This window comes from Parasteatoda tepidariorum, chromosome 8, assembly GCF_043381705.1.
Source record: "Parasteatoda tepidariorum isolate YZ-2023 chromosome 8, CAS_Ptep_4.0, whole genome shotgun sequence".
Taxonomy (NCBI): Eukaryota; Metazoa; Arthropoda; class Arachnida; order Araneae; family Theridiidae; genus Parasteatoda; species Parasteatoda tepidariorum.
The window spans coordinates 17,127,148-17,153,103 of NC_092211.1; the positions used below are offsets into that span (position 1 = coordinate 17,127,148).

Genomic DNA, 25,956 nt, shown 5'->3' on the forward strand with positions numbered 1-25,956 from the left:
CGTGATGTCTTAGTGAGTAAGGCACTGATTTGTCATTGTGAAGACCCTGGGTTCGATCTCCGCTGGTGGTTTCAGCCCTCCCAGCTTCAGATTGATGGTTCCAGTTTGCCTGATAAGTAAAGGCGGCTTGTGCGCTATGATGTGAGTCATTTTCATGATTGTTGAGATAATCATGAAACTGTTGAGCTTTAACTATCATTACCTTCTGACTCACAACTGGCTGTAGTCGGAATGTTTTTTTTTTAAAATAATCATTTTATTTATTCGATTTTTGTTCCCAATATTTGTATTACAGGAAAATTATTTTTTACTTCAAAATGTTTATTTTTCATCATATATTTAAGTGTAGGGATGAAAATTTTGAATAAATGATACTGATAAAAACATTTAAAAAATTATTTTAAAAATATAAAAAACTTTATGTATAATTTAAAATTTTTTTGCTCATTTGAAAGTTTTTATGATTGGCTCTCTTATTTCGGGCTGTTTTTATGCTCAAAAGAGGATTACGCAGTATCCTCAATTATGCTCAAAGCAGTAACTCTTTTTTTCTGTATAAGTACGGCAATAAAAGAAACCTGACCATAAAGGAGTTATGAAAACAGACTCTCGTTCCAATACTAAAATTTCCTTTATGCCGGCCATAAAATAAAGAAACATAACACAAAAAATGAGGATAAAAATAATAAAAGGATAATAAAAATAATGATTAAAATAATAATTATCTAAATACTTCTCAATCCAGGTATTTGAATAGCGAAGAATAAAGTAAATAACTACAAATAACAAGTTAAAAAGTGAGTTCATTCCAATACTATAATTACCTTTGGGTTGGTATTCAGAAACAATTGCAACTTATGCACTATAATGCAAATAAATATTTTACATATTGATTTATGCGCTTGACTCATTCATAAGATTTTTTGCTTGTCCCATTATGCATGAATAAACAAGCGTTGAGTTCCTCTGTAAAACTGTACAGAAATTTTTCAGCTACACGCTATTTTTTCACTCAGTAGCATGAAGAGACCGGTTTTTTTCGATACAAGATTACTTGCATTAGAAAGTTCAAAAAAAAGAAAATTTGAAAATGAAGTCCTGAAAGGACCGCTTCAGAAATTTAAATTTCTTTTGTGTTAGTAAAATAACCCGTAAACTTTGGAATAATAAGCATTTTCAGGTTTCAAACAGCAGTCGTTCTCATTTGTGCACTTAACTTTTTTTTCTTTCTTTTGACTGTAACTGTTGTCAACTATTCCAATTACTCTCGTTAATATACGGTTCCCTGCAGATCCAGGGCTAAAGAGAATAGAAGGGCTGGTTCACTCCTTTGAAGTATCTCTCGCCGCGCCGATCCTNTCTCTTGCCGCTCCGATCCTCCGACGTCACTCTAGTAACGTCACTTTGGCGCAAAGCTCGCACTTTTACTTCAAGAACGGAGCGTTTGGCCTTACTAGCTCTAACTAATATTGGATCATTTCTTTTTGCGAGATATTCTAAGACATTTGTTATTTTCTATAATGACTTTCCTCAGTTTTTGCAGTGAATTTACAANCAGTCTGCGTAGGTTCCGAGATTGTGCGGTATTAATCCTCGGTAAACTGTTCTAACTTAAATTGCTTTATTTCGCAATCAGGTCGTCGGTCTACCAAAGAGGGGCTGTCATCCCCTCTGCGGAGGATCAAAATTATGATGGCATGTATTCGGATCAACCTCAGGGATGTTTCCCATACCGTCGATAATAGTCAATTGTGCAGCTCTAATGCGACGTAAATGAACTACAACCTTCAGCGACTGCAGGTCTGCCTTACAGCCCCTCAGCAAAGGTACCTCAAGTCTGATCCTGAATATCATAGAAAAACTTGGACAACTTCATCGTCTCCGGAAAAAATGCTTCTTGCAGTGGATTCCCGCCCATGTGAACCTACAGTTCAATGAAATAGCTGATTCCTTGGCTAAAAATGCCAGAGATCACAATCGAAATACAATCCCAACCACGTTGTCAGATGCAAATGCTTTTGCAAAGTCAAAACTATTCACCCCTTTAAAAATCAGAGCCCACGATCAAATAACTAATCTTGACATTGATAGGAAGACAGCCACTACTCTCATCAGACTAAGAACAAAACATCATAAAAACATGAAAATTTCTACAGATGGGACTAGAGAATATCAAAACTGTGGCAACTGTCTTAATGTGGAACTGACACCATATAATGTTTATAACTGCCCTGCAGTCGCTGCAGGTCTTCACCTCTTAAACTACCCCACCGAAGAGGATTTGTATTCATTTAATGCCATAGAAATAACGAAAACTATTCAAGCACACCATGAAATATGATTCAATAGAGGATACGAAACCAACCAACCATGAACTACAACTACTGCAACCTAATACTCTCTCTACAAATTAAAAAATAAAAATAAAAACATCGCTCATTTCCCTTTTACATTATTGCTCATTTTCACTTATTTTGCTTTATCATAGCTTAATTTATTTTATCTAAGCTTATTCACAGCCAATAATTATCAAAAATGTGCCAAGGCACCACTTAAATCAATAACTTTAACTTAAAGCTTCACGCACAAAAAGAAGCTTTCTGAATAAAGCATTTAAAGTCACTCACTAAAACAGATTACCATCAATGAGTTATGTTCAATTTGCAGTTGTTAATGATAGAAGTGATTACTTTCGACCTTTTCATCATCCAATCAATCAACATCTTCTGAACAACTTTCTGAATAAGTCCAATCGATAATTCCCAGGTGAGGGGGAGGTGAAGGGATTATATTTATCCGGTCTTTTGAAACTTCTCCTTTTATCTTCATGAAATTTCAATTTAAAGGCTGCCAAATATTTCATTATGTATGACTTATTAATGCACTCAAAGTCGTTTCTATTAATGGAACATATAAAAGGGTATAATCATTTAGACTGCTTACAGCAGTCAATATTCGAAGTAGTATCTGTTAATTCAACATATATTAGATTGTATAGTTAAGAAAAAAATACAGCTTAGACTCTTCATGGCAGTATTAATACCGTAGTCTTTTTGGAGAAATTTACGATTTTTAAAGTAATATCCATAAAATATACATACAAGTTCGTATAATCATATATATTACACACTTCTGCTTTTTTAAAATTGAAATTTAAAGACTTTCAAATGTATCATTATTTGTAATTTATTAATACTGTAATTTAAAATCTACTCTATTAATGTAGAATAGTATGTAGAATATAGTATACTATATTCTACATACTTACAATAGTATGTAAAGTACTATATTCTATAATAGTATAGTATAGTACTATATTCTATAATAGTATAGTATAGTACTATAGTAATAGTATTAGTATAGTACTATGTTCTACTACTTACAATAGTATGTAGTAGTATGCAGACTCGTAGAATAGTATATAGTATGTAGAATAGAATGCTTATATTATTCTGGAACCTGTAGAATAGTATAAACATTTTGACTATTTACAGCAGTTAATTTTCGAAGAGGTATTTGCTAAGTGAACTTCTATGGCACAATTATGAAAAAAACACAGCTTAGTTATAACGGCCATATTAATAACACCGTATATTCAGCTTAGTTATTAAGGTAATGTTAACAACGTAGTATTTTGGGAGAAGTTTGCGATTTTTAAAGTAGTCTCTGTAAATTAAACATACCAGGTAGTATAATTATATAAATAACATACTTTTGCTATTTTTAGATTTTTTTATTTTAAATAAAAGAAATATTTAAACAAAAGGTTATTAAATCATATCAAGGAAATACGGTTTGATATTTTAGTGTAGTATATTTGAAGCAGAAAAATGCATAAATTTAAAGAAGTTTATTAGACTATTAGTTAATCTTATTAGTCTCTATAATCCTAAAAGAATTCATATTTAACTTTTTAAAGTAGTTTTAGTAAGAGTTGTTTCTTTAATAAGCATATAAGATGGTATAACGCTATCAAGAGCATAATTTCGGTTTTTTAATGTAGTACATCTAAAGTATTTTACATTAAGTTAGAGTTCGAGCTATTATTTCAAATTATAAGCCCCTATAAACATAAAAAATAAATTTTTTACTTTTCTTAAATTTTTTAAAGTATTTTTCATTACCTTAAAATAGATTTTATTAAAGATATTAACTGCAGTAATTATCAAATATATATCTTTTAAATTTTGAAAAATTATCCTTAAAGTAGTTCAGACCGTTGCTGGTTTTCAACGTTTTTCTTTCCATGCAACGCAAATGAGGGTAAGTTCCATTAAAAGGTTCTTCACAAAGGCTAGTTTGCTCCAACGCGTGATCCAGAAGTTCTCTTATCTTCTGTGTTCGGTTCAAAATTACATGCCTACGGAATTGATCATTGAAAGTTGCAAACTCAGAATTGGATCAGCTGTTGAACACCTAGTTTGAAATAAAATTAATACATAAGACGATACAGCCACGGACAAAAAATCATTTTTTTTTTTACTCTTTAAAGTAGTTCACATTGGTTTCTACATATATTAAACACATGAGACAGCATAAGCAAATAAATAATACATTAGTTAAGATGAGAATAAGTGCGAATTAATGAGTAAGAATACATTAGAATAAGTGAGTACGTATTATACATAAATCGATCTTAATGTACCATAAATGCAAAGAGTTAAAATGACATTTTCTAAAAAAAGCTACCTCACCCTGACGTTATCTAAGGGTTAATTTACAGATTTGAAGCTCAATGAAATACTTCCTTATGCTATTGTTAAAAATATTACTTGGAAAAATATTAATAATTTCAAAAATAGTTGATTTAAACGTGTGATTATGTTTATAGGAATTTGAAACATAAAATATCCAATAGAAGAAGCTGTTCTTTTCTGTTTGAAATTGGTATCCGTTCTTCAATCATTATTTTTTAATATATAAAAACGTATTCATAAACATCTAAACACTAAGAAGAAGAAAAATACTATCTACGCACTTATTCAGGCCAATAAATATAAATAGATAACGAAAAATTCTCATTACTAAGATAAGCAGATTATTGAATTTATAAAAGAATCTAACGTTTATAATATTCGAACGCTTTTATAAATATTGTTTACATTGCTATCGTCTAGAAAATCTTCCCCAGATGATATAGTTATATCTTTCTGGAAAAAATGAATTTCTCTCCTCAAATGCTACTTATCTGATCTTATTTAATTTCTTAACAAGTTTCTTTCTTTTTCGACTACGTTAGTTAAAGATTAAAACATATTTTAATGGCATTACTTATAGTTCAAAGTATCATAGATTGCTTATCATTTGGGTGCTCTAAAAACACGTGATTGTATTTAATTTTCAATTAATCTCTTCTAATCCTAGAAAGACAATTATTTTGTTGTTGTCTTTGAATTTGATTATATTGCCATTTAATCAAATATCAAGAGAAACAAACTCTCTGAAAATAATATTGAAACCCTCCGTTTAATTCCCTCTCAACTTAAATCATTTTTTTATCGCTTATTATTTTTTTAATTTGTTCCTTTTTATTGTTTTTTTTACCCATTGGTAAAATGGGTCTTGTTTTTGGTTTTATGGCGGGCGCACTTTATTTGGACGTCATCACACTTTTCAACTGTGTTTAAGAGTAGTAGTAAACAGTGCGCATGCGTCTTACTTGCGTTCGTTGCTATGGCGACGGCTGCTGTTTGATAATTTTTTAAATTCTTTTTTTTTTCCTTTTCATTTTCAACAGCAGTTATTGCATTTACATAATAATAATTTAAAGTATTTTCATATTTTTTTTTTAAATTGACGTATAATTACATTCTTGACGGTGATTTTAATATAAATATGAATACTTGAAGAAGCAAAAGTAGTTTGTGACGTCTTAAAACACGTAGATAGGGAGGATTTGAAAACCAATCCGACGACAAACATCAATTAAGACAGTTTTTGCAACTCATGCTTTGAAATGCTGTGGCGTTTATCGGAGTCAAACAAAAACAAAAAACAAGAAAAAAAATTGACCAGTGGGTAACCGGTGATTGCAATAAAGCAATCACAATTTATTTATTTACTGCTTTTTTTTTTGGAAAAAAAGTGTGATTTTTCGATGTAAGTATTTTTTTTGTATTGTTTTGTTTCTTATTTAATAAAATGTGATTAAGTAACTTATCTCTACATCTAATAATAGTTTTTCGTAACTTTCGAGGCTCTAAAACAGATTTTTTTTCTTTTGATGCTAATTTTAATTGAGATTATTTGAAACTAATAAAATTTATTTTGAGATTAATTAACCGAGCTTCTTCTTTTTCACAGCTATCTTTCATTTTGTTCCTATCTAATTATTTTTATGTTTTTGTTATGATTGTATTGCTAAAATTTGATGTATTTTATATAAAATATTTCTTTTGTATGATTTAAGCACAAAAAAAATCTCAAAATTACTAATATAAGGAATTATTTAATCACAAATAAGCTAAGTTTTCAAAGATATAAAAATAGCATATATTTAGCATTAGAATTGTGAAAATTCCTTAAGAAAAGTGAATAACGAGATTAAGAAATGCACTTTCTTCGGATCTTTTTTTATATCAAAATAATCCTGTAAAGCAAATTCTTTGAACAAAATCTTCTTTGAAGTATTTTTTAGGTTTTCTCTCGCTTTTTATTTTAGTTCCTTTTTTCTCTCAAAAGCTATGTTGAATAAATTCAACTTTTGAGTCAGGTGGATTTTTTGTTTCAGAATTGTACTTATTTATTTCACAAGTCATATTAATTAATACTTAGAAATGTTACTTTTTAATTGACAACTTAAATATTCTTTAATCAGTACGAAATCAAATTAACTTTAAAAGTTGAATTAAGATATTAAATTTAGTTTTCTAAAGGTTTCCAATGAAAATTGTTGCATTATCTGCCATTCATGCGATGAGGTTAAAATTATTTTTTCAATTATATTTCGTAAAAACTTTAAAACACTCATAATAATGATTTGTGGTATTTAAAAAATAAATATGTTTTATTTATCTTACTATTCATAAATTTATATAGGATAAAATACTTTTTTTGAAAAAAAAAAATCCGTTTTTTTAACAAAGTTCGTTTATGAATTTCTAAAGGTCAATTGAAATCATTTTTCAACTTAATAAAATGCAAAAAGTAGACATTATAAAGTAAAAAATATATAAAAAAGTTTAATTTAAAAAACTATTCTGACCTAAACAAATATACTCAATTAAAAAGAAACATTTTGGTCTAGAATGAAACAAGTTTAGTTTTAAACTAAAGAAATATTTCAAAGTTACAAAATTGTCTTTTACAACAGAACAAATCTTTTAAGACAGTAAATATTTTAGTTGAAGATTCAATGCTAAAATTTGTTTCTTCACTATTCCTTGGAGAGAAAAAATCAAATTTTATTTTTGTCCTAGTAGCTTTTTGTAGTGAAGTCATCTTTGATTAGAAAAAAATCTTTTAGACGTGCTTCGCGGGGAAGAAAAAATGTGATAAATGTAGACAACTTAGAAATTTAATCTGGTGAAGATTTCACAGATAACTATTTTCGAAAAGATCGATTTTCTTTAATCTTTTTTTTCTTCCTTTTCCTTTCCTGTTCCTCTTAGGGCTAGCAAATTTAAAATTTATTTATTGAAGAAAAGTTGAGGTCAGAATTGAAAGACGTAAATCTTTTTCCAAAGTAGATTCCGTGATGTTTAAATCAAATATATTGCCTCGATTGAAACAAATGTTGTAAGCAATTTTCTTTTTGCTATAGAGAAGCTTTAACTTAAGATATTCATACTAAAATATTTTCATTATTTGTTATTTTAATTATAGTTTTATATTTTATTAAATTCTATTTAGCTTATTATAGAAAAGAACATTATGAAATGAAATGTCTGTAGCTCATAGTAAAGGAATCATTATTTTCGATTTCAATGAAACAAAAGTACTGAGTTTGACATAAAAATTCGCACCAATTTTTGTTACATGTTGTATAGAGAATTCCGTACTAGAGAAAGCAAATTTATGAGCAGATATTATAAACTTCAAAAGTAAAAAAAAGTATTACTCCCAAGTAGAAATTTAAAAACAGCAACTGAACAAAAGCGTACATAATAAGATTTTAGGTAAAACTATACATGTTTCATCAGAACTATACACGCCTTCATTTGTCCTTGAGAACTCTACAAAAAGCCTTGATTGGGATGTTCAACCTCATCCATAATCTCTAACCGATCTCGTGCCTAAGATTTCCAGCTACTTCGTATTCAAGAAAATATGGATTTTTATGGTGGAGATAAGAAATTTTGTTTAAACATTCTCCGTTGACTAGGATTGACTTACTGAGATGTTGCAGCGAGCTATATCTGTCCAAAGAGATGCATAGTTCAGCAAAATTCTCTGAAGCACTTTCCCAAGACTTAAGGCCTACATTGATTGCCAGAAGTTTGTTCCTGTAGAAGGAACAGTGATTCGGATTAAGGGGCAGATTTTTTATTTTATAACCGTCGTTGAACAGTCAACCTAATTTTTTGTTTAGCGCGGTAGCCTTGTCATTTTAAACCATATTCAGAGGACAAGGGAACTCATGAATCAAGTATAGGAATAAATTTGCCTTCGTGTAGGGTTTTTTGATGGAACTAATCCACATTCATGTTACATGGAGAGAAAAACTACGAAAACATCACACGGTTGTTCTGACAAGAAGATTCTAACTCATGATCAGTCAACCACTGAGGATATTCTAAGTCAGCACTCTGATCGGTGCGAGCCGGGTGCGAAATTCGTTTAGACCAGTCATTTCTGGGATTCCAACCCGGTACATCTCAATAGAAAGCGAATGCTCTATCCCCTTAGCCACCACGGCTGTACGTTTGCAGATTTTATAATTTTATATCCTATAACCGTCGTTGAACAGCACACCCATTTTTTGCGACTACTAGTGTTTAACTACGTAGTCTTGTAATTTTGAACCCATTCCAGAAGACAAGGGAACTCCTGGATCAAGCATTGGTATGAATTTGCCTTCCTGGGGTACTTTTTGATGGAACTTACCCGCTTTTGCGTTACATGGAGAGCAAGACCACGAGAACTTCTCACGGTTACTTCTCAAGGAGACTTTAACCCATGATCCTCCTACCGCTGAAGATATTTCACGTTAGCACTGTAGTCAGTGCAAGCCGGATGCGGAATTCGTATCGACCAGCCATTACCGGGATTCGAACCCGGTTCACCTCATTGGAAGGCGAACGCTCTATTCCTTGAACCACCACGGCTCTACATTGACAGATTGCAAATTTTCCACAAGCGGTCTCTGTAATCATGCAAGGAACTGCAAGTTCAGTACTTTTACTGCTGTCGGTATAAATATTTATTGCACTTTTGAGGAATAGTGTTCATTTCTTCTTAAGCCAACTGTCTAAGATGGTCGGCAATAAAGTTTTGTTTGTTGATCATCATCATCATCATCATAGTTGGCCAGACAGCCCAATGTGAGCCAATGCCTTCCTCTGAAGATTTCTCCACGACGACTTCCGATTTGTTTGTTGATAGCTATGCAAAGGTTAAATCAAAAGTAAGCTCTAAGAATTTCCTCTGAAGGACTAAAGTAACATTGTAATGAGTGCGATTGCAATAAAGAAACTGAGATTCAATTAAAGTTAAAAACCATTTAATTCTATTAACTGCTGTAAACATTATTAAATATAGTAAAGGTTGAAAACATTAAAAAAGAGTGTCTCAATCTAAAATCCTTCTTAATATTTACTTCTTTAACTTCTCAGTAAATTTTTAAGATATAGAAAAAAATACAACAAAATATCGATTATAATTAGTTTGATTTTGCTTATCTAAATCTTGATATAAGTCTTTTTGCATTTAGTCTTAAGTTTTAGCAAAATAAATATAGTAATATTTTTGTTAAAATAGTACACTCAACAATGAAACCTTTTTAAAGTGCTTCTTCTCGAAAAAGTAATTGCCATTTGGCTATTTCAAGAAAATGAGGAGTCTCCGAGTTCCAAGAAATTATCTTAATGGTTTGGGTGGGAGCAGCTTACTTTTCAAGAAAACAATTCCAAGTAATATTTTTTTTCTCTTTTTGTTTCTTTTTTTTAAAATTAGAAAGAGAAGTTTACTCGGAAAGAAGACAAGTAAGGACTCTTAGATGTGATTTCAAAATCATTTCTGGTAGAAGTCAGGATTTAATTAACATTTTTCAAGATGACATTTTTGTTTACGTTCTTTCAAATAAAAAAAATAAATGCTTTTTGCTGACGTATTTGCTTTCATTTACATGCTTTGTGTGCATTTTAATTTTTAACAATTTCTCTCTGAGAATAATATTTTAAAAATAACTCTTCGTCGCGGATGTTAAACCATTTCCTTTTTATGCAGTTTATTTCTAAATATCCACTAAAAAATAACGCTCTTAATATGCACTCCAAAGAAAAAATATATTTCAGAATTTTTTAATTATACAAAAAAGTCTAATAGTTACCAAAAAAATCAGGTCGAGTATCTGATTTATATTAGTATAAAAATATGAAATACAAGAAAAGTAATTTGATTTTTTTTTCATTTATATTCAAAGATTTATCAATAACAGATTCTGTAAATTACAGAAATTTCTTTAATGAATAAATGTTCCTCTTAAATCTAACTGCAAATAAGTGCAAATTTTAAGTATTGTTTGGAAGTGAGCTGTGTTTGGAATATTTTTCCTTTAACGTAGACACCGAGGTTTCATGCTTTATTTCATTACTATATATTATTAAAATGCTAAATATAATATTTTCACTTATTTTGACTTAAATTAATACAAAATAATGATAAAAGTGTAAAAAATGTACTTAGAAAAGTTCTGCTTCAAATAAATAGAGAAATTATTTTTAAAATAGAAACATCCTCTATGTTTTGAGCACAAATTAGAAGTTAACAGTCCCTTTTACCCTTCAATTAACAACACTTGACTATCGGGATAAGAAACTCACATTCACGCATAAATGACAGTGTCTCAGAGCTGCTTAGCACTAAGTGTTTAGCCTAGTGTTTATCAGCCCTTACGATAGATGGCACCACAAGATAAACTAATTAACACTAAATTGCCTAAGGAAGTCATTTTGACTGCTTTTAATTCCAATTAGAAAAACAATGATGCATATAATGACACAATTTCTTAGAATTTTGTGACTTTTCGTAGAACATATAATTTTTTTATTGTTAATATTTACTAATAACTTGTTATATAACTGTAAATAACATAAAAAATGTTAAAAATTAATTTTAAATAAATTAATTTACGCATTCACAATCCAGTCATTTTGACTGCTTTTGGGCAATATAGGTATATACTAGGTTTCAGTCTATTGACGGTTTATTTGACAAAATAATAAATTTGACAATCATAATTATTTCCATTACCGAAAGCAAAACCTATAACCTAAATCTAATGACCAGTCAAGTTTCATTTTTATGGTTACTATTTGTAAACAGTTACAAAACCGTAAAATTTTGAATTCACGTTTTTTTTAAACATACTAGCTGTGAACTTAACCCATAAAGGTTAATAAATGGTTCCATTTATAAACTTTACGAACAAGATATTTAATAGTATTTAAATTTTTTATCTGTGTTTAAACAATAATTCAAACGGCATGTGTGTTTCAAATAAATAGCAATTTAAAACTAAAACAAATGTTCACTAACACATATTTATACTATATACTTATTAAATTGCTCTTAATTGTATACTTATCAACACATTTGTAAAATTAGAAGCTAATAAGAATCAAAAAAGAACTAAATTAATTTTGATACAATGTCAATTTCTATATACTTAAGCCTTTTATTATTACGCAAGTTTAGTAATAACTGTCATCTGATCTTCGTTAATACATGCTTTTATTTTCTAAACACAGATTATTAATTATAATTGAGGATGAACAGAACATTGCACGAATGTAAGTTAATTTTATGTGTCATAAAGCTTACAAAATTTAAAACCCTATCTTATTCCCAAGATATTAAAGACAAGAAGATATTTTAAATGAAGCTCTTTATAATGAATATGAGCTTCTTTTCTAAGAATTAAATATCTCTTAAACTCAATCTTTTAAATTTCGTTATTAACATTTACGTAACTGGTGAGTAGAACAAATAATGTTTACAGATTATCAAATCAATTAAACATTTTTATTTCGTTTTGTTTATCAAGGGAAACATAATTTTGATCAATTTAAAGGATTAGAAACAGTAGAGGTTGAAAAGATTCAGATTATAGATAGATAGATTAGATTTCAAATAAAATTTAAGCTTTATCTATTTTAACTACTTCAAAAATGTGTAGAATATGTACTATTCATTAAAACTTGATTATGTCCAAAACATCATAAGTACTTTAAATCATATTTAAATTTCACTAATTGAAGCAAGGAAACATTTGTACAAGGTATAAAATAAAATTTTAACCTCTTAACTTTTGATCTAATGATTGTAATTTCATATATTAAATACATTCTTAATAGTTAAAGGAATTGATCTGAAATATGTTAGTTAATTATTACTGACGTTATAATTACGAACTAATACTCATAATGTATTTTATCAAAAAAGTACCTTCTTTAAAGATTCGAGTATTTAGTCTTTTGGCAATAAGTTTTAAGTCTTTTGACATTTTAATGTGGTAATCACAATTTGGAATATATGGCAATAGTTTAATTGGGAGAATGATCGAAAGTTTGAAAGACATTTTAATTTTACTTATACTGGAATATTTCGCAACGTTTGTGCGACTACGTAAGAAAATCAAAAACGCAATGCACCCTATAATAAAAGTAGTTTATTTATATATTAAATATATATTTTTGTAAAATATTAAATAAAAAAATTTATATATAAATTTATTATTTTTTATATCAATAATTTTAAAAAGACTCGTTAGGCATATAAATTTTTATATTACTTTAAACAACTTAATTTTAAATTAGAAATATGAGCAGAATCAAGATAATGGGAAGATTTGAAAAGCAAAAACAATTTTTATTATTTTCGATACTCAATTTATTATTTAGAAACTATTCAGCTGATTTCGTTCAAACCTTTCATTTTGACACTAATCAAAATGAGGTAAAAGATTCAATACCTCTGAAGTAAAATAAAAATTCTGAATAGAAATGATTAAAAACTGTTTTTTCCTGCAATTATCTTCAGACTATGATGTTTTATAGGTGTGGCCAAAAAAAATATTTGCTTTAATAATTCTGGAGATATAGAGACATGTGTGAAAAGTAGAATTTGCATCATAGTGCTCAGACTTTTGGTCACTTTTTTTACTATAGAGGACGTAATTTCCTGTTTGCGGCTGCTATACAGGGTTATTCAAGCGTTTCGAAGCGTTATAGTAAAAAAATTGAAGACGAATATGGCAAAAAAGAATATATGAAATTTTTCCGAAAGTATTCAAGTTTTAATTTAAGCAGTTGCCGGTAGATGGCAGTAACATGTACCACTGAAGCCATTTGTAGTAAGCATAAGGTTGTAGTAGAGAGGGAATTATGAATAACCCTGTATTTTGAGGGTAAAAAATCAGAATTTGTTGGAGGTATATATTTATTATGAGAATATGGATCCCACTTTAATGTTCATCAATGCCTTGTAATTTTCACTTTAATGACTTGTAATTTTAAACCCAATTCGGAAGACAAGGGAACTACTGGATCAAGTATTGGGAGAAATTTGCCTTCATGGAGAATACTTTTTGATGGAACTAATCAGCATCGCATAAACCGCACATGGACATTAAACCACGAAAACCTCCAACGATCAGCCTGATGGCAAGGGGACTCTAGTCCATGATCCGTCTACCACTGGATATATTTTACGTCAGTACTGTGGTCGGGGCAAGCTGGATCCAGCCATCACTGCGATTCGAACCGCGCTTTATCCCCAGAGCTATCACGGCCCTGGTTGGTTGATTGGACGCCTTAGTTTGTCCAAAGGTGGACTACACACTTTTGACCATTTCGTGGTCCGAATAAAGGTCTCCGTAAGAAGAGACGCTGATTGGCCGCATTTCCGCCAGGATGACCAGACAAGCAAAGAAAGGTCAACTATTAAAAAAATTGAAATAATCTGACTAACTCTACTTTGCTTTGTGACGATTAATTTAGTTTCAGTTTACATAATAGTGATAACGCAAATTTATTTTTACTTTAAGTGAAATATTATCTCCAAATTAAATAAGTTGGTATAAATATTAATTTATTGTAATATTCTTATAACCATATGGGGCAAAAATATCTGTGTGCGTAATAAAATATAAATTAAATAAATATTCAAGCATAAAATGTAAACAAAATGTAAATTTTTTTAACAAATACTAGTTTTGTAGCTATTAATCCTTCATTTTTTGCTATTATTTTCTATTAAAAAAATCCTTGTTATATTCAGAAAGCTTAGGAAATGAGTTTCGTACAACAAAATCTTAAAGTAAAAGCAATCTTAGTTGTCTCGATTTTTATTTTAAAAAAATGCACAATCTACTATAAGTTTTGATAACAAAGGAAAGGTTAGAAAGGTTCTTTTACTAGCAAATAACGAAGAAACAATGTTTATTTATTTTTTTTTTGTATTAACAATTTCTTATGTAAACCTCTTCGAAAATGAAATCAGATAAATAAATATGTAGAATTAGTGAATTACAGCATTTTGTACTTTCTTGGCTTTATTTGTTAGAACAACAAATAGTGAATTTATTTTTTACAAGTATAGTCCATAAAAACATTTTTTTTCGGGTGAGGATTACGGAGCATCTTGAAATTTTAATCATCAATTTATAAAAATTAACTAAAATTACACAAATAAAATATAAAATACTTATGGACAAATTTAAAACAAAGATTATTTGGGCAAACAAATAACTTTTTTTAAAAATCAGGAAACCAAGAGAGACCAAATTAAATGCTGCAAAGCCGGGAATCCGTATTTGCAAACGTAATCTCTAAAATGAGAAAAGCAGATTTGAAAATCCCACATGTAAGCCCGTTTGACAGAAGCAATTATCATCGATTGTTGCCGCTAATGCCGTTCTAATACATCCCAAATGTAGAATTATGTTTGAGATTGACTAAGATCAGCAGAACATTTTGGTTCAAGTAATATAAATATAGTGTTTAAAATCTTTCGAATTAATTTTGCAAAACTACTTATCATTAAATGTTTTGTTTTTTATTCTTTAAATTTGAATCAGTCAACGACAAAATAATGATTTATTTGAGAAGAGGCTAATCAATAATATACACTTCTATGAATTATTTTTATCTAACAAACCGTGTATGTTAACAAAAGCATTTTTAAATAGATCATTAACGTGGTTAACTATTTTCACAAAAATAAAGAAATTTGATTAAAAATTTGAATTCCATTACTTTTTCTTAAATATCTGAGGTAAAAAATAATTATAGAGAAAATAAGTATGATAAAGAAAGATTTTTATAAGGATAGTTGTTTTTTGTTAGCATTTGTTGTTACAAATGCCACTTACCAATATCAGCAAACCTGCTAGAAATCAAGCGAATTTTAAGGCTGGGTGTGCGTTTCTTGTTTTTAGTGGCGCCATCTATGGCAATGAATGTGATTTTGCCTCACACATACGTCACAGAGAGGACTCATTCCCACACCATCCAATCATCCGCAGATTGTTATTTTGATCTGGACCAGATAACGATCAGTCTCTAATTCAGAACCCTTAGAGGTATTAAATTGTTATGAGAACTTGGAGGATTTTGTGACCCCAACTGATTTAACGTGTGCAGTCCCTATTTAATGAACAGGATTCAGTCTGCCTGCTGGATTTTAACTCCCATTTTCACGAACAAGAGTCCGACATCCTACCAACCCGGTCATCCCGGTCCTTTGTGTTTAAAGATATTAAACTAAAGAAAAATGATAGAAACACAAATTAAAGTAATTTCGATCATTATAGTCATTCAAGTTTTGATATTTACAAGTCGAAATTCTATTCTTTAACTTTTAAACGAATAGTACAGAAAATTGCTCTTTGATTATTACTTTAAAACATATATTTTCATCTAAAAGTTTATTATTTTCTCTCATCAACTTATAAAACGAAATATTCCTTATTTGTTGTTGTTGTTATTGTTATATATATATATATATATCGCTTATGGGCTGCAATATTCGCACAACTCATAATTCAACTTGAAGGTTATTTTCGTTTAAGCAAACTAAAACATTGCTTATGCATTTTCCTTAGCAATGAAAACTTTAAACCCACTTATCTCAAAACATGATTTTTTATGTTGTGCCGCTATTGCAGCCCATGAGCGATATTATATATATATATAAACTGGTTTTTCAAACGTAGCTTTGAAAACTATACGGTGACAGGGACCATTCGTAAATTAGGTCACGCATTTTTTTTAACCATTTTGACCCCTCCTGTCAAAAATAAAAATTTGTGCTAATAGAAACAATTGTCAGAATGAAACGAAACTTTCCATACCTAAGTAGAAAGTTGATATAAGTAAGTGATTAAAATAATTAAATCAAAATAATCATTTATTGCCAGAAAAATACAAATGAGGGGAGGTTTTAGTATCCTCTTTGGTCACTTCAGGCGCGAATGCAGGATGCGATACGGTCGAAAATTGAGGCATGCAAGTGCTTATTGATGACCTGCAGCTTCTCGTTCAACCGTTTCGATAAAATACCACCAAATCGACTAAATTCGGAGGCTGTCCAACTTGCTGTGGGTCCCCAATATGCTCGCTCGTTGACAAATCAGGAGATCAAGCAGGCCAACGAAGGGTGGTATTACGTTAGACTGTGACATCCTTTCTGTGAATGTCAGAGTATTTTCTCATTGAAAATGGCTCCAGAGAGCCCTGCCATGAGTGGTAACACGTATGGCTAAAGGATGTCTCCTCTTTGTATCCTAGCGCCATGGATCAATAAAAAGAATGAATGTGTGTCCTATGCGACGTCACCCCGTGCCATAACTCCAGCTGTAGAACAGTTGTACTGCCGTTCAGTGTAGACAGGATTGATAAGTTCACCCTAAGCAATCCCCACTCGTACCCTATGGTCATAACAGTCAAAATTAGATTTAGAGTCATCGCTAAAAACGTTTTCGCTAGCAGTCCAATCGCGCCCGAGAGCGATACCACAACAAATGGAGACAACGGTCGGTGGGTGCAATCCTGTCTACGCTGTACTGCAACATACCACCACGATGCCATCGTATCCGGTTCATGATTACCCTTAGTATTGAACCACGGCGCAATGTCAGGCCAGTGGTACGTTCGGGACATCCTTCAACCACATATGTTGCCACGCATAGTAGAATTTTCATGGTTGGTAAGGCACTGGGCCCATATCCAAGAGCTCGTGGGTTCGATCTCCGCCGGCCGAATACTCCCCGTGTAGAAAATAGTTAATCTCTCGAGTCGCAAAGTCCTCTATATTCCCATGACAAATCAATACTTCAGGGGGTACTGATCCAGGAGTTTCCTTGTCTTCTAGATTGGTTCAAAATTACAAGGTTACGGAGTAGAACATTAGTAGTCGTAAACCCAAAATCGGGTCGGCTGTTCAACGACGGATATGAAATAAAAATATAAAAAAAAATGAGGTGAATCGGGTTCGAATACAGTCGATAGCAGGTTGATGCGAATTTCGCACCTGGCTTGTACCGACCACAGTGCTGACGTGAAATATCCTTAGTGTTAGACGGATCATGGGTTAGAGTCCCCTTGCCGTGAGGCTAACCGTGGGAGGTTCTCGTGGTCTTCTTCTCCGTGGTCTATATTAAATAGAGGTTATCAAGTGGAACATTTTTTTTAATTTTCATTGTTTATGTTCTTAATTATATAAGCAGTTTCCTTCTGAAAAAGAGCAGAAACAAAGAAATAAAAATTATGCAGAAACAAAGAAATACAACCGAAACATACAACCAAAGTAAATAGCATAAAACACTTGATTTTGCACTTTATCCGATCACCTAGTACAGGGATCGCCAAACTTTTTTGATCATCGACCCCTATGTAATTTTTCGAAATCTCCATCGACCCCCACAAAAGTAATTTTCTGTTAATTAAAATAAAACTCTATTAGATACTGTGTTTGTACATTTATTTTATGATTTTAAACATTTATTAAAGTAATAGTACATTGTGTAACAATAGTTTTATGAAAAATATATTAATATTGAAATTTAAATACCTTATTATTAAATAATAAGTAATTATGCATAAGTAGATATAATAAGTAAAGTAACTAAAGATTTNTATATTAAATAGAGGTTATGAAGTGGAACATTTTTTTTAATTTTCATTGTTTATGTTCTTAATTATATTAGCAGTTTCCTTCTGAAGAAGAGCAGAAACAAAGAAATAAAAATTATGCAGAAACAAAGAAATACAACCGAAACATACAACCGAAGTAAATAGCATAAAACACTTGATTTTGCACTTTATCCGATCACCTAGTAGTAGATGTGAAAATTTGCTAGATAGCGTGCGCATTAACAGTTTTTTAGCTTCTGCAGTTATAAACTAAAGAGCAGGAAACAATGAATAAAATTTTATAAAGAAACTCTTTTCATATGGATTAAAAAGGATAGAATAATTCTTTTTTTTTCACATAAAAATAAAAGAAATAAAGCGCGTCACTTTTAAAATAAGCTCCCATTATCACCGAAAATTCCTTCCCACGTGTTTCAAAAGTGGTGCATCAAAAAAAAAAATCGCTTTTTCAAACCACTTGAAAACGTAGTTCGTAAAACTTCGACTTCATTTTAATTATTTTATCTCTATACTACAACTCAATAATAATTTTTTAAAAAATGAGCAACGTCTAAAAGATCGATTTCTTTCTAGTTTCATTTATCCACAACTAATACTTGAGTTATTATTGGTGCATCTCCAAAACAATTTTCCATTAAATCTGTTTTCTTATCATATCCCTCCAGGGAACGATACGTTCCTTTCCTCTCTTTACAGCTGAATAAATTCCGACAAATCTCCATTTTATACCAGGAGGCAATTTCTTTAAATCCCCAAGAAGCAAATAGCGTTTTAAAGGATCAACAAACAGTACTTTCTCAACTAAGAATGGTATTCCTGATATCTTTTGGCATTATTTTTATTTTTCCCTTCGGCGTTACTTTCATTTTTCATTGAATACCTGATAATCTAAAATGCATTTTCCTGATTTTTTTAAATAAATAATGAATAAGTACCCAAAATAAGTCCCTCTAACTTCAGATCTCAGTTTTATTTTATTTTAACTTCTAAGAGGCAAATTTAATGTTTCGAGAGGAACTAGTAAATATTCTAATAAATAAGGCAGATTTTTATAGCATTTTATTTTTGGAATCTTTTTTTTTTTTTTTTTTTTTTTTTTTTTTTAAATCGGGGGTGGGAGCATTTTGTAAGATTATTTAGAGTAATGAAAAGTAGATTATTAGAGGGTTTAAAAATTTAGGTTAGACACATCCAATCATAAAATATACGGTAAATCATCGTTTACCATACAGCAGTGTTTCCCAAACTTATGAGTTTTGTGTAACCTTCCTAAATTTTTCGAAACACTTGTGTACCACTGATACGAAAATGAATGTATTTTTTTTAAAATATGTTATTTAAAAATATGCGATTGTATTTTCCTAAAAATATCATCATTACATGTTGTAGATACTAACCAGCCATCCATATTCCACGTTAGGGATAAAAATTATATTTTATAAAAATAATCAAAACAAGTAGAATTTATTACAAACCTTTACTATAAAAAAATTGCACCAAAGTTAAAAACCACAACTGGCGGTTGACACCACTAATTATTAACTCTGCAAAAAATAGCCAATAGAAAAAACGTAATCGTAAATTTTCATGGCTAGCTTTGTTTTCAAATAATTTTTTGTTGTAATTTTTGTTTGTTGCAAGATATTTCGCATAAGAACGCGTACCCCCAATAACCTGTTCCCGTACCCCTGGGAGTGCGCGTACCACTTTGGGAAACACTGCCATACAGCGTTGAGACTGTGGACTTACATTAAATAATACTAAAATTCTATCCAACCTTAAGAGGACGCCATGCTACGGGAGAAATTCTTCGCCGCAAGTTCTTTTTCACCTTAATTTAAAGTATAGGAAAAGTGAGTCCAGACAAACCTAGAATAAACCACAAAGTTTCAAATGATGAAAACAAATTTTTTAAATATCGAACTGAAAATAAATTATGTGAAGATAACTAGGGTTAAGCAATTGAGAATTTTTTTTTTCAATAATTTGTTTGCCTTTTGATATTTTGATTTTTTTAGCGATTAAAACTTAGTGACTTTCTCTAGGTTTGCCTGAACAAACTTTTCCGCCTTTAAATTTTCAATTAGCAATGCAGAGGAAAAAGAATTTGCGACTTAAAATGTCTCCCTTGGTATGGTGTCTTCTTAACACATTGAGCTCACCTTGGTGATTTTGTGCCGTTTTTCATTCATGTGAAATTATTGAAATGATTTTTTACCTGTCCTATATAAATTTAGCATGGAAATATATTCTGTCATAATTTACCTTCATGGTCAACGTTGTATTTTTGTTTTACCGTCATAATTTCATTTCTATTTTGCTGTTGACAATACTGTTTCCTTTTTCTAACCTGTGCTGTTCGGGGCAATATTTCCAACTGCTCCTCTTTTATCAAGAGTTAATTAAGCTAAGAAAAAAATTAAAAACAAGATCTTGCTGAATTTTGGTTAAATTTACTGAAACTTTAAAAATGTCTGGAAAACGGTGAAGTTTTATATGAAACACTAAATTACTTATATATAGTGATAAGAAAAAAAACTTTTATGTCTAAAAAAATTTTTTAAACAAAAAATCAAACATATTTTTTTTTCTTTACTAAAACTTTTTCCCACAGAGCAGTGCAAGTTAGCAATTACGACCTGGTTCAAACGCGTGAAATATATAATTTTTTCTCTTTTATTATGATGTAAACAAAATTTTTATTGACAAGTATATCTTACTGTATCAGTTTATAAGTATTTTTTTAATATTGTAAATGGGTAATAACAACAGTATACATAGGCGTGATGAGAAAGGAGTATTGCAACAGAGCAACATATAAACATTTTATTTATAAAGCACATCAATAACATTTCATGTCGAACTCACTTAATCAAAATATTACAAATACTCAATACACATCATATGAAACAGTAATTTAACAAATGCTCAAATTTGAAAAATATTTAAAACTAATAACACCTGTTTGAACTTTCACAGTACATTTTCTTTTTTTGTTATTCAAGTAATAAAGATTCTTTCTTCGTATCAAAGATATAGATCATAAAAGCAATATTTTAGTTATATTCTCAGATGTGTAGCTCGATATTTGACTTTCGATATTTGAACCTCAATTTGTCCTTCAAAAATAAAAGTAAAAGTAGAGTTATTTTTCTCTATATAAACTGATTTTTTTTCAACACGTAAATAAATTTGGCATCATTTTTAAACCGCTTAAGATTGAGTGGTCCAGAATTGAGACCAGAATTTTCAAAATTATTAACACGGTGCCGAAGTTTAAAAATTATCCAAATTGCTTGATCTTTCTATACAAAAAAATTAAGAAAAAATTGTAAATTCAAAATTGAATTCATACTTCCGAATTGAATTCATGGACTTCCACTTGTTCTAATTCGGTGAAAGATCTACGACATAATCATTACAAAATTGCCCTAAAAACAATCATTAAAAATGTTGCGATCATTTAAAACAATTTTAATGTCGACCAGTTTTAACTTTCATCGTAATTTCAATTTTAATAATAATCAATATCCATTATTAGGATCAAACAATGTGTGCTTAAACTCAATTTCGGCTCAAAAAAATTAATTGTGCTTAAGGAATCTATTTCAGAAGCCAGCTCTTTTTAATTAAATTATAATTTGACTTCAAAATTCTATTTTTAATAACTAACACTATCAATTACAAATGATTCCAAATGGGTTTTTTAAGTAAAAATGTCTGCCTATCATTAAAATTTTAAATCTTCCAAATACAGTAAACCATTCTTGGAGAATAAAATATTTATTACATTGGAATATTAACATAAACAATAAAAAGTAAATGTAATTTAGACTTTATATTTACAATACAGCAAATAGTTACATTCTTATGTACACATTTGATTTCATGTAAATTCTGTACAAACATAGCATATCTACAGTATACAGTATTTTGCCAGTTTGAATGTATATACAGTACAAAACGCAATTGTTTTAATTATAATTAAAACTAATTTCTAATAAAGTTTATTTGAATTTTTAATATATTGAGTAAGATAACATAACTTTAACGTGTTTTAAACTTAATAACGTAATTAAAACATGCATCAAAATTTGTAATTTTAACATTTTTTATTTTAGTCAGAACGAAATAATCTATCTCTTAAAAGATATGGAATTCTTTTGTTAATAAGCATATAAAATGTTGAAACTTAAATATAAATTTAAATTGAGATTTAAACGTGATATAATCCTAAATGTTTTAAAAATCTATATAGAAAATGCTGAAATATTAGGAATGTGGAAGTTTTGTATTTATAAATGTAATGCTATTTTGTTATTTTTAACACATTACAAAAACAATTAAACTCTAAAATAACTCATAGTGACGAAACATTATATAAAGAAAAACATTATTTTCTTATCATTAACATGTTTCTCAAACTACAACTTTTAAATAATTAAACATGCCATAAAGCCGCTAAAAAAGCTTTTATAGCAATAATGTAAAATAAGAATTTAATTTCCAAATCATTAATGTTTGTAATAAATGTATTAATGGTTGTTAGGTATATAAATTATGTAACCGGTTCTTACCAAATGTATTAATGGTTGTTACCATTACTACTTTCATGCATTTGTATAAAGCTTCGTTTATATCAAACTCCTGATTATAATCTATCAGGATAAAATGCAATTAAATATGTACAGATGTTAACATTTCTTTAAAATGGCATTGAAAAAAATTCTTTAAACCCACACAGCACAAAAAATCTCATAATTTTTAATCTCCCATTAATAAAACAGTGTTCATCTGCTATTCAAAACACTTTTTTATGTAATATAACAATCTATATATGTCGATCTATATATGCTCTCGGGTGTAATTCCAAAAAAGTGTCAATTTTATAGAACAAGGAATAGTTTTAATAATGTCTTAAAAAAAAACATTTTGGTTTGGTTGTAAAGTTGTAATGTATTAAAAGAATTTTATAGCTGACGCAAAAACAATGGTGGAAAAGAAATACTGCGTCCAGTCCAATCTTAAAGTTATTTATAATAACCTCAAGTCAATGAGACCCATATTTTGATTGTAAGTTATTAATTTACGAGGTGTGTTTAAATAGATTTTCGTTTAATCGTAGGTTTCATTAGATTAAAAGACGCTCAAAATATTTAGAAATAAAAAACCTCTAGGCAGTTAAACAAAATCTGTCAACTAAACAAATTTTATTAAGAATAATAGACAATTCATCTTAGCAAGAATTTTACTTCGGCGAAAATTGAGCTCAAAATTGGCACAATATTGGTCCTGTATGAACATGCACCGAAGGACCAACAATATCGGCATGTCCATATTTTTTAATATTGGTCCTATATAGAGTCAATATCGGTGTTTATAGGGCTAATATATAGTCTATACAAGTTGAATAATGAATATAAAATATCGAGTGAATCTGACAATTCTACATCGGGGTAATATCAGATAATAACGGCCCATTGAACTCTTATTGAGCCAATATTATTGAATATTGGTCCAATGAGGGACCAAGTTATTTTGCTGATATCGTAATAATATATTTGTTTAACTTATAATCGTTAGATGGCAGCACAATAAATTCTCAATCCTGTCCAGTTTAATAAATGTTTTAACCTTTTTGAAACGTTTCGGAAAAATAAAAATTTAAATAGCGTTATATATAAAAGATCTTTCCAACCTTTTAGGGCGGTAACAAACAAACATTGTCAAATCATTTTCGCTTGTCCAAAATATGTGGGATCATTTGTGCTGCGCGTCAAATCTATCAAAACTTAAAATATCACTTAACTAAAACACACTCTGGGCAAGGTTATTTCGAAAAAACTCCAAAATGGCTATCCATTAAGAATAGCACCAAGTACGTGACATACCCGCTATATTCCACTTGCGGTATTCGAACTTACAAAATCTAGAAACTGTTTTGCACAAAAATAAATTTTTATTTACTTGAAGAAAAAGTCCAGATTTTTTTTCTCCGGCGCATATTATAGATAATGGCGAGAGAACACAATGGAGACGATTACGATTAAGATGAGAGAGGTTGGAAATGATGAAAGGAAGTTTCCAGATGATGCCATTCTACAATCTTCTGAATCATGTTTAAAGCTTGCACAGTGTGTTTGCACCATAGGACCACCTGCTTTAGTAATGATTTGTTCTCCAAGCCGGGCTGCCTCAACGTTGCATTTTTGTTCTACAGCAATTCTAGTGCATTCTCTGTATCCGTCGAACAAACTGGAAAAAATGAAAAATAAATTCTATACATGACAGAATTTTAAATATCAAGAACGCATAAGGAGCAGTTTAAATATTTAATTACGTAAGCAACAAAGGAACGATTAAATAATTTCAAGAAACGGAAGCAGCAAGACATTAAGCTGATATAAATTTATAATAAAATATCGCTCTAAATTTCGTAAATCAAAAGTTGCACAGGATAATATATTTTTTTTTTGCATTGTTCATCACTATTCTTTTCAAATACACTGGTGGACAAAATTAAGAGATGGAAGACATTTTCCCAAATATCTCAAATACTTAATATAAATAAATGAAATTTGGAATGGATATAGATTATTCCATGACAATAAAGTATGCAAAACAAAAATGAAAGTGCCATTCACTGGCAAGACCTATTGCCAATAAACCCAATGTAGTCTGAACTTAAGGATAAAAGATGACAATAAAAGTGAGGCTTGTACACCGTGTGTTGCCTCTAGTATGGTCACCCCTGACAGAAAGACAGCATGCACAACGAGTATGCCTGCTATGCTGTTAATAAGGGAGTTAAGGAGGACTTGAGGAAGACCCTTCCATTTTTCAGCCAGAGCAATTTTTAACTCCAGAATGGTTCTAGGGGGAGGTTGGAGCATCGCAATAGATCTCCCAAGAGCATCCCAAGCATGCTCAATAGGATTCAAGTCAGGGGATTTCGCTGGCCAATCCATTCGTTGAATAATCTCGCTTTCCAGATACTCATCAACCACGACAGCCCTATATGGTCGCGCATTGTCGTCCATAAAAATGAACTCAGGGCCAACAGCGCCCCTGAAAAGACGCACATAGGGCTCTAGAACCTCCTGTCTGTACCTCTGGGCATTCACGGAACCATTGTCAAACACATGGAGCGGTGTGCGGGTATCTTGAATGTACGAATGAATGTGCGAAAATGCTTTCCATCTCTTAATTTTGTCCACCAGCGGAACTTAGTCTTGGTCGAAGAATTTGCTTCTGGTAATCTGTTCAGTTTCTCAAATTGATTTTGTGAAACCTAATACCAAGCTGGTCATGCATAAGTCATGAGAGGTCTTAACATAGCTGTGTATATTAAATAGATAATTCTAAGAAACTAAAGCGGTAAGATATTACTTGATTAGAAAAAAAGTCATTCGCTTCAAAACATATAAATAGGAATGCAATAACTATTCAAAATATATAAATAGGAAAATATATAGTCGGCATGCTTCAAGTGCTCATAAACAGACTCTCATTATCATGACTTTCCAGACGTGTATGAGAAGAAACAGTCCCACAGTGGACTGATCGTTCAGACACGATTCCCGTCAGATCACCGAAGTCAAGCATCACTGGCTGCGGTCTGTGTGCGGGTGGGGGACCACTT

The 25,956-nt window shown here is 30.3% G+C and overlaps 1 protein-coding gene across 2 annotated transcripts in view; it reads right to left on the reverse strand.

Moving 5' to 3' along the window:
* Positions 1 to 4,292: 4,292 nt before the first annotated feature.
* The window catches only part of LOC107453886 (uncharacterized), a 142,478-nt gene continuing 120,814 nt past the window's right edge, over positions 4,293 to 25,956 (reverse strand). Inside the window, exon 5 of one of the 2 annotated variants that reach the window (XM_071184266.1) lies at positions 4,293 to 4,416. In XM_071184266.1, coding sequence (XP_071040367.1) covers positions 4,353 to 4,416 — 64 coding nt within the window. In that variant the 3' untranslated portion in view covers positions 4,293 to 4,352. Of the gene's footprint in view, positions 4,417 to 21,124; positions 24,570 to 25,956 lie in introns of those variants that run through there. The other variant, XM_071184265.1, reaches the window with a different exon arrangement.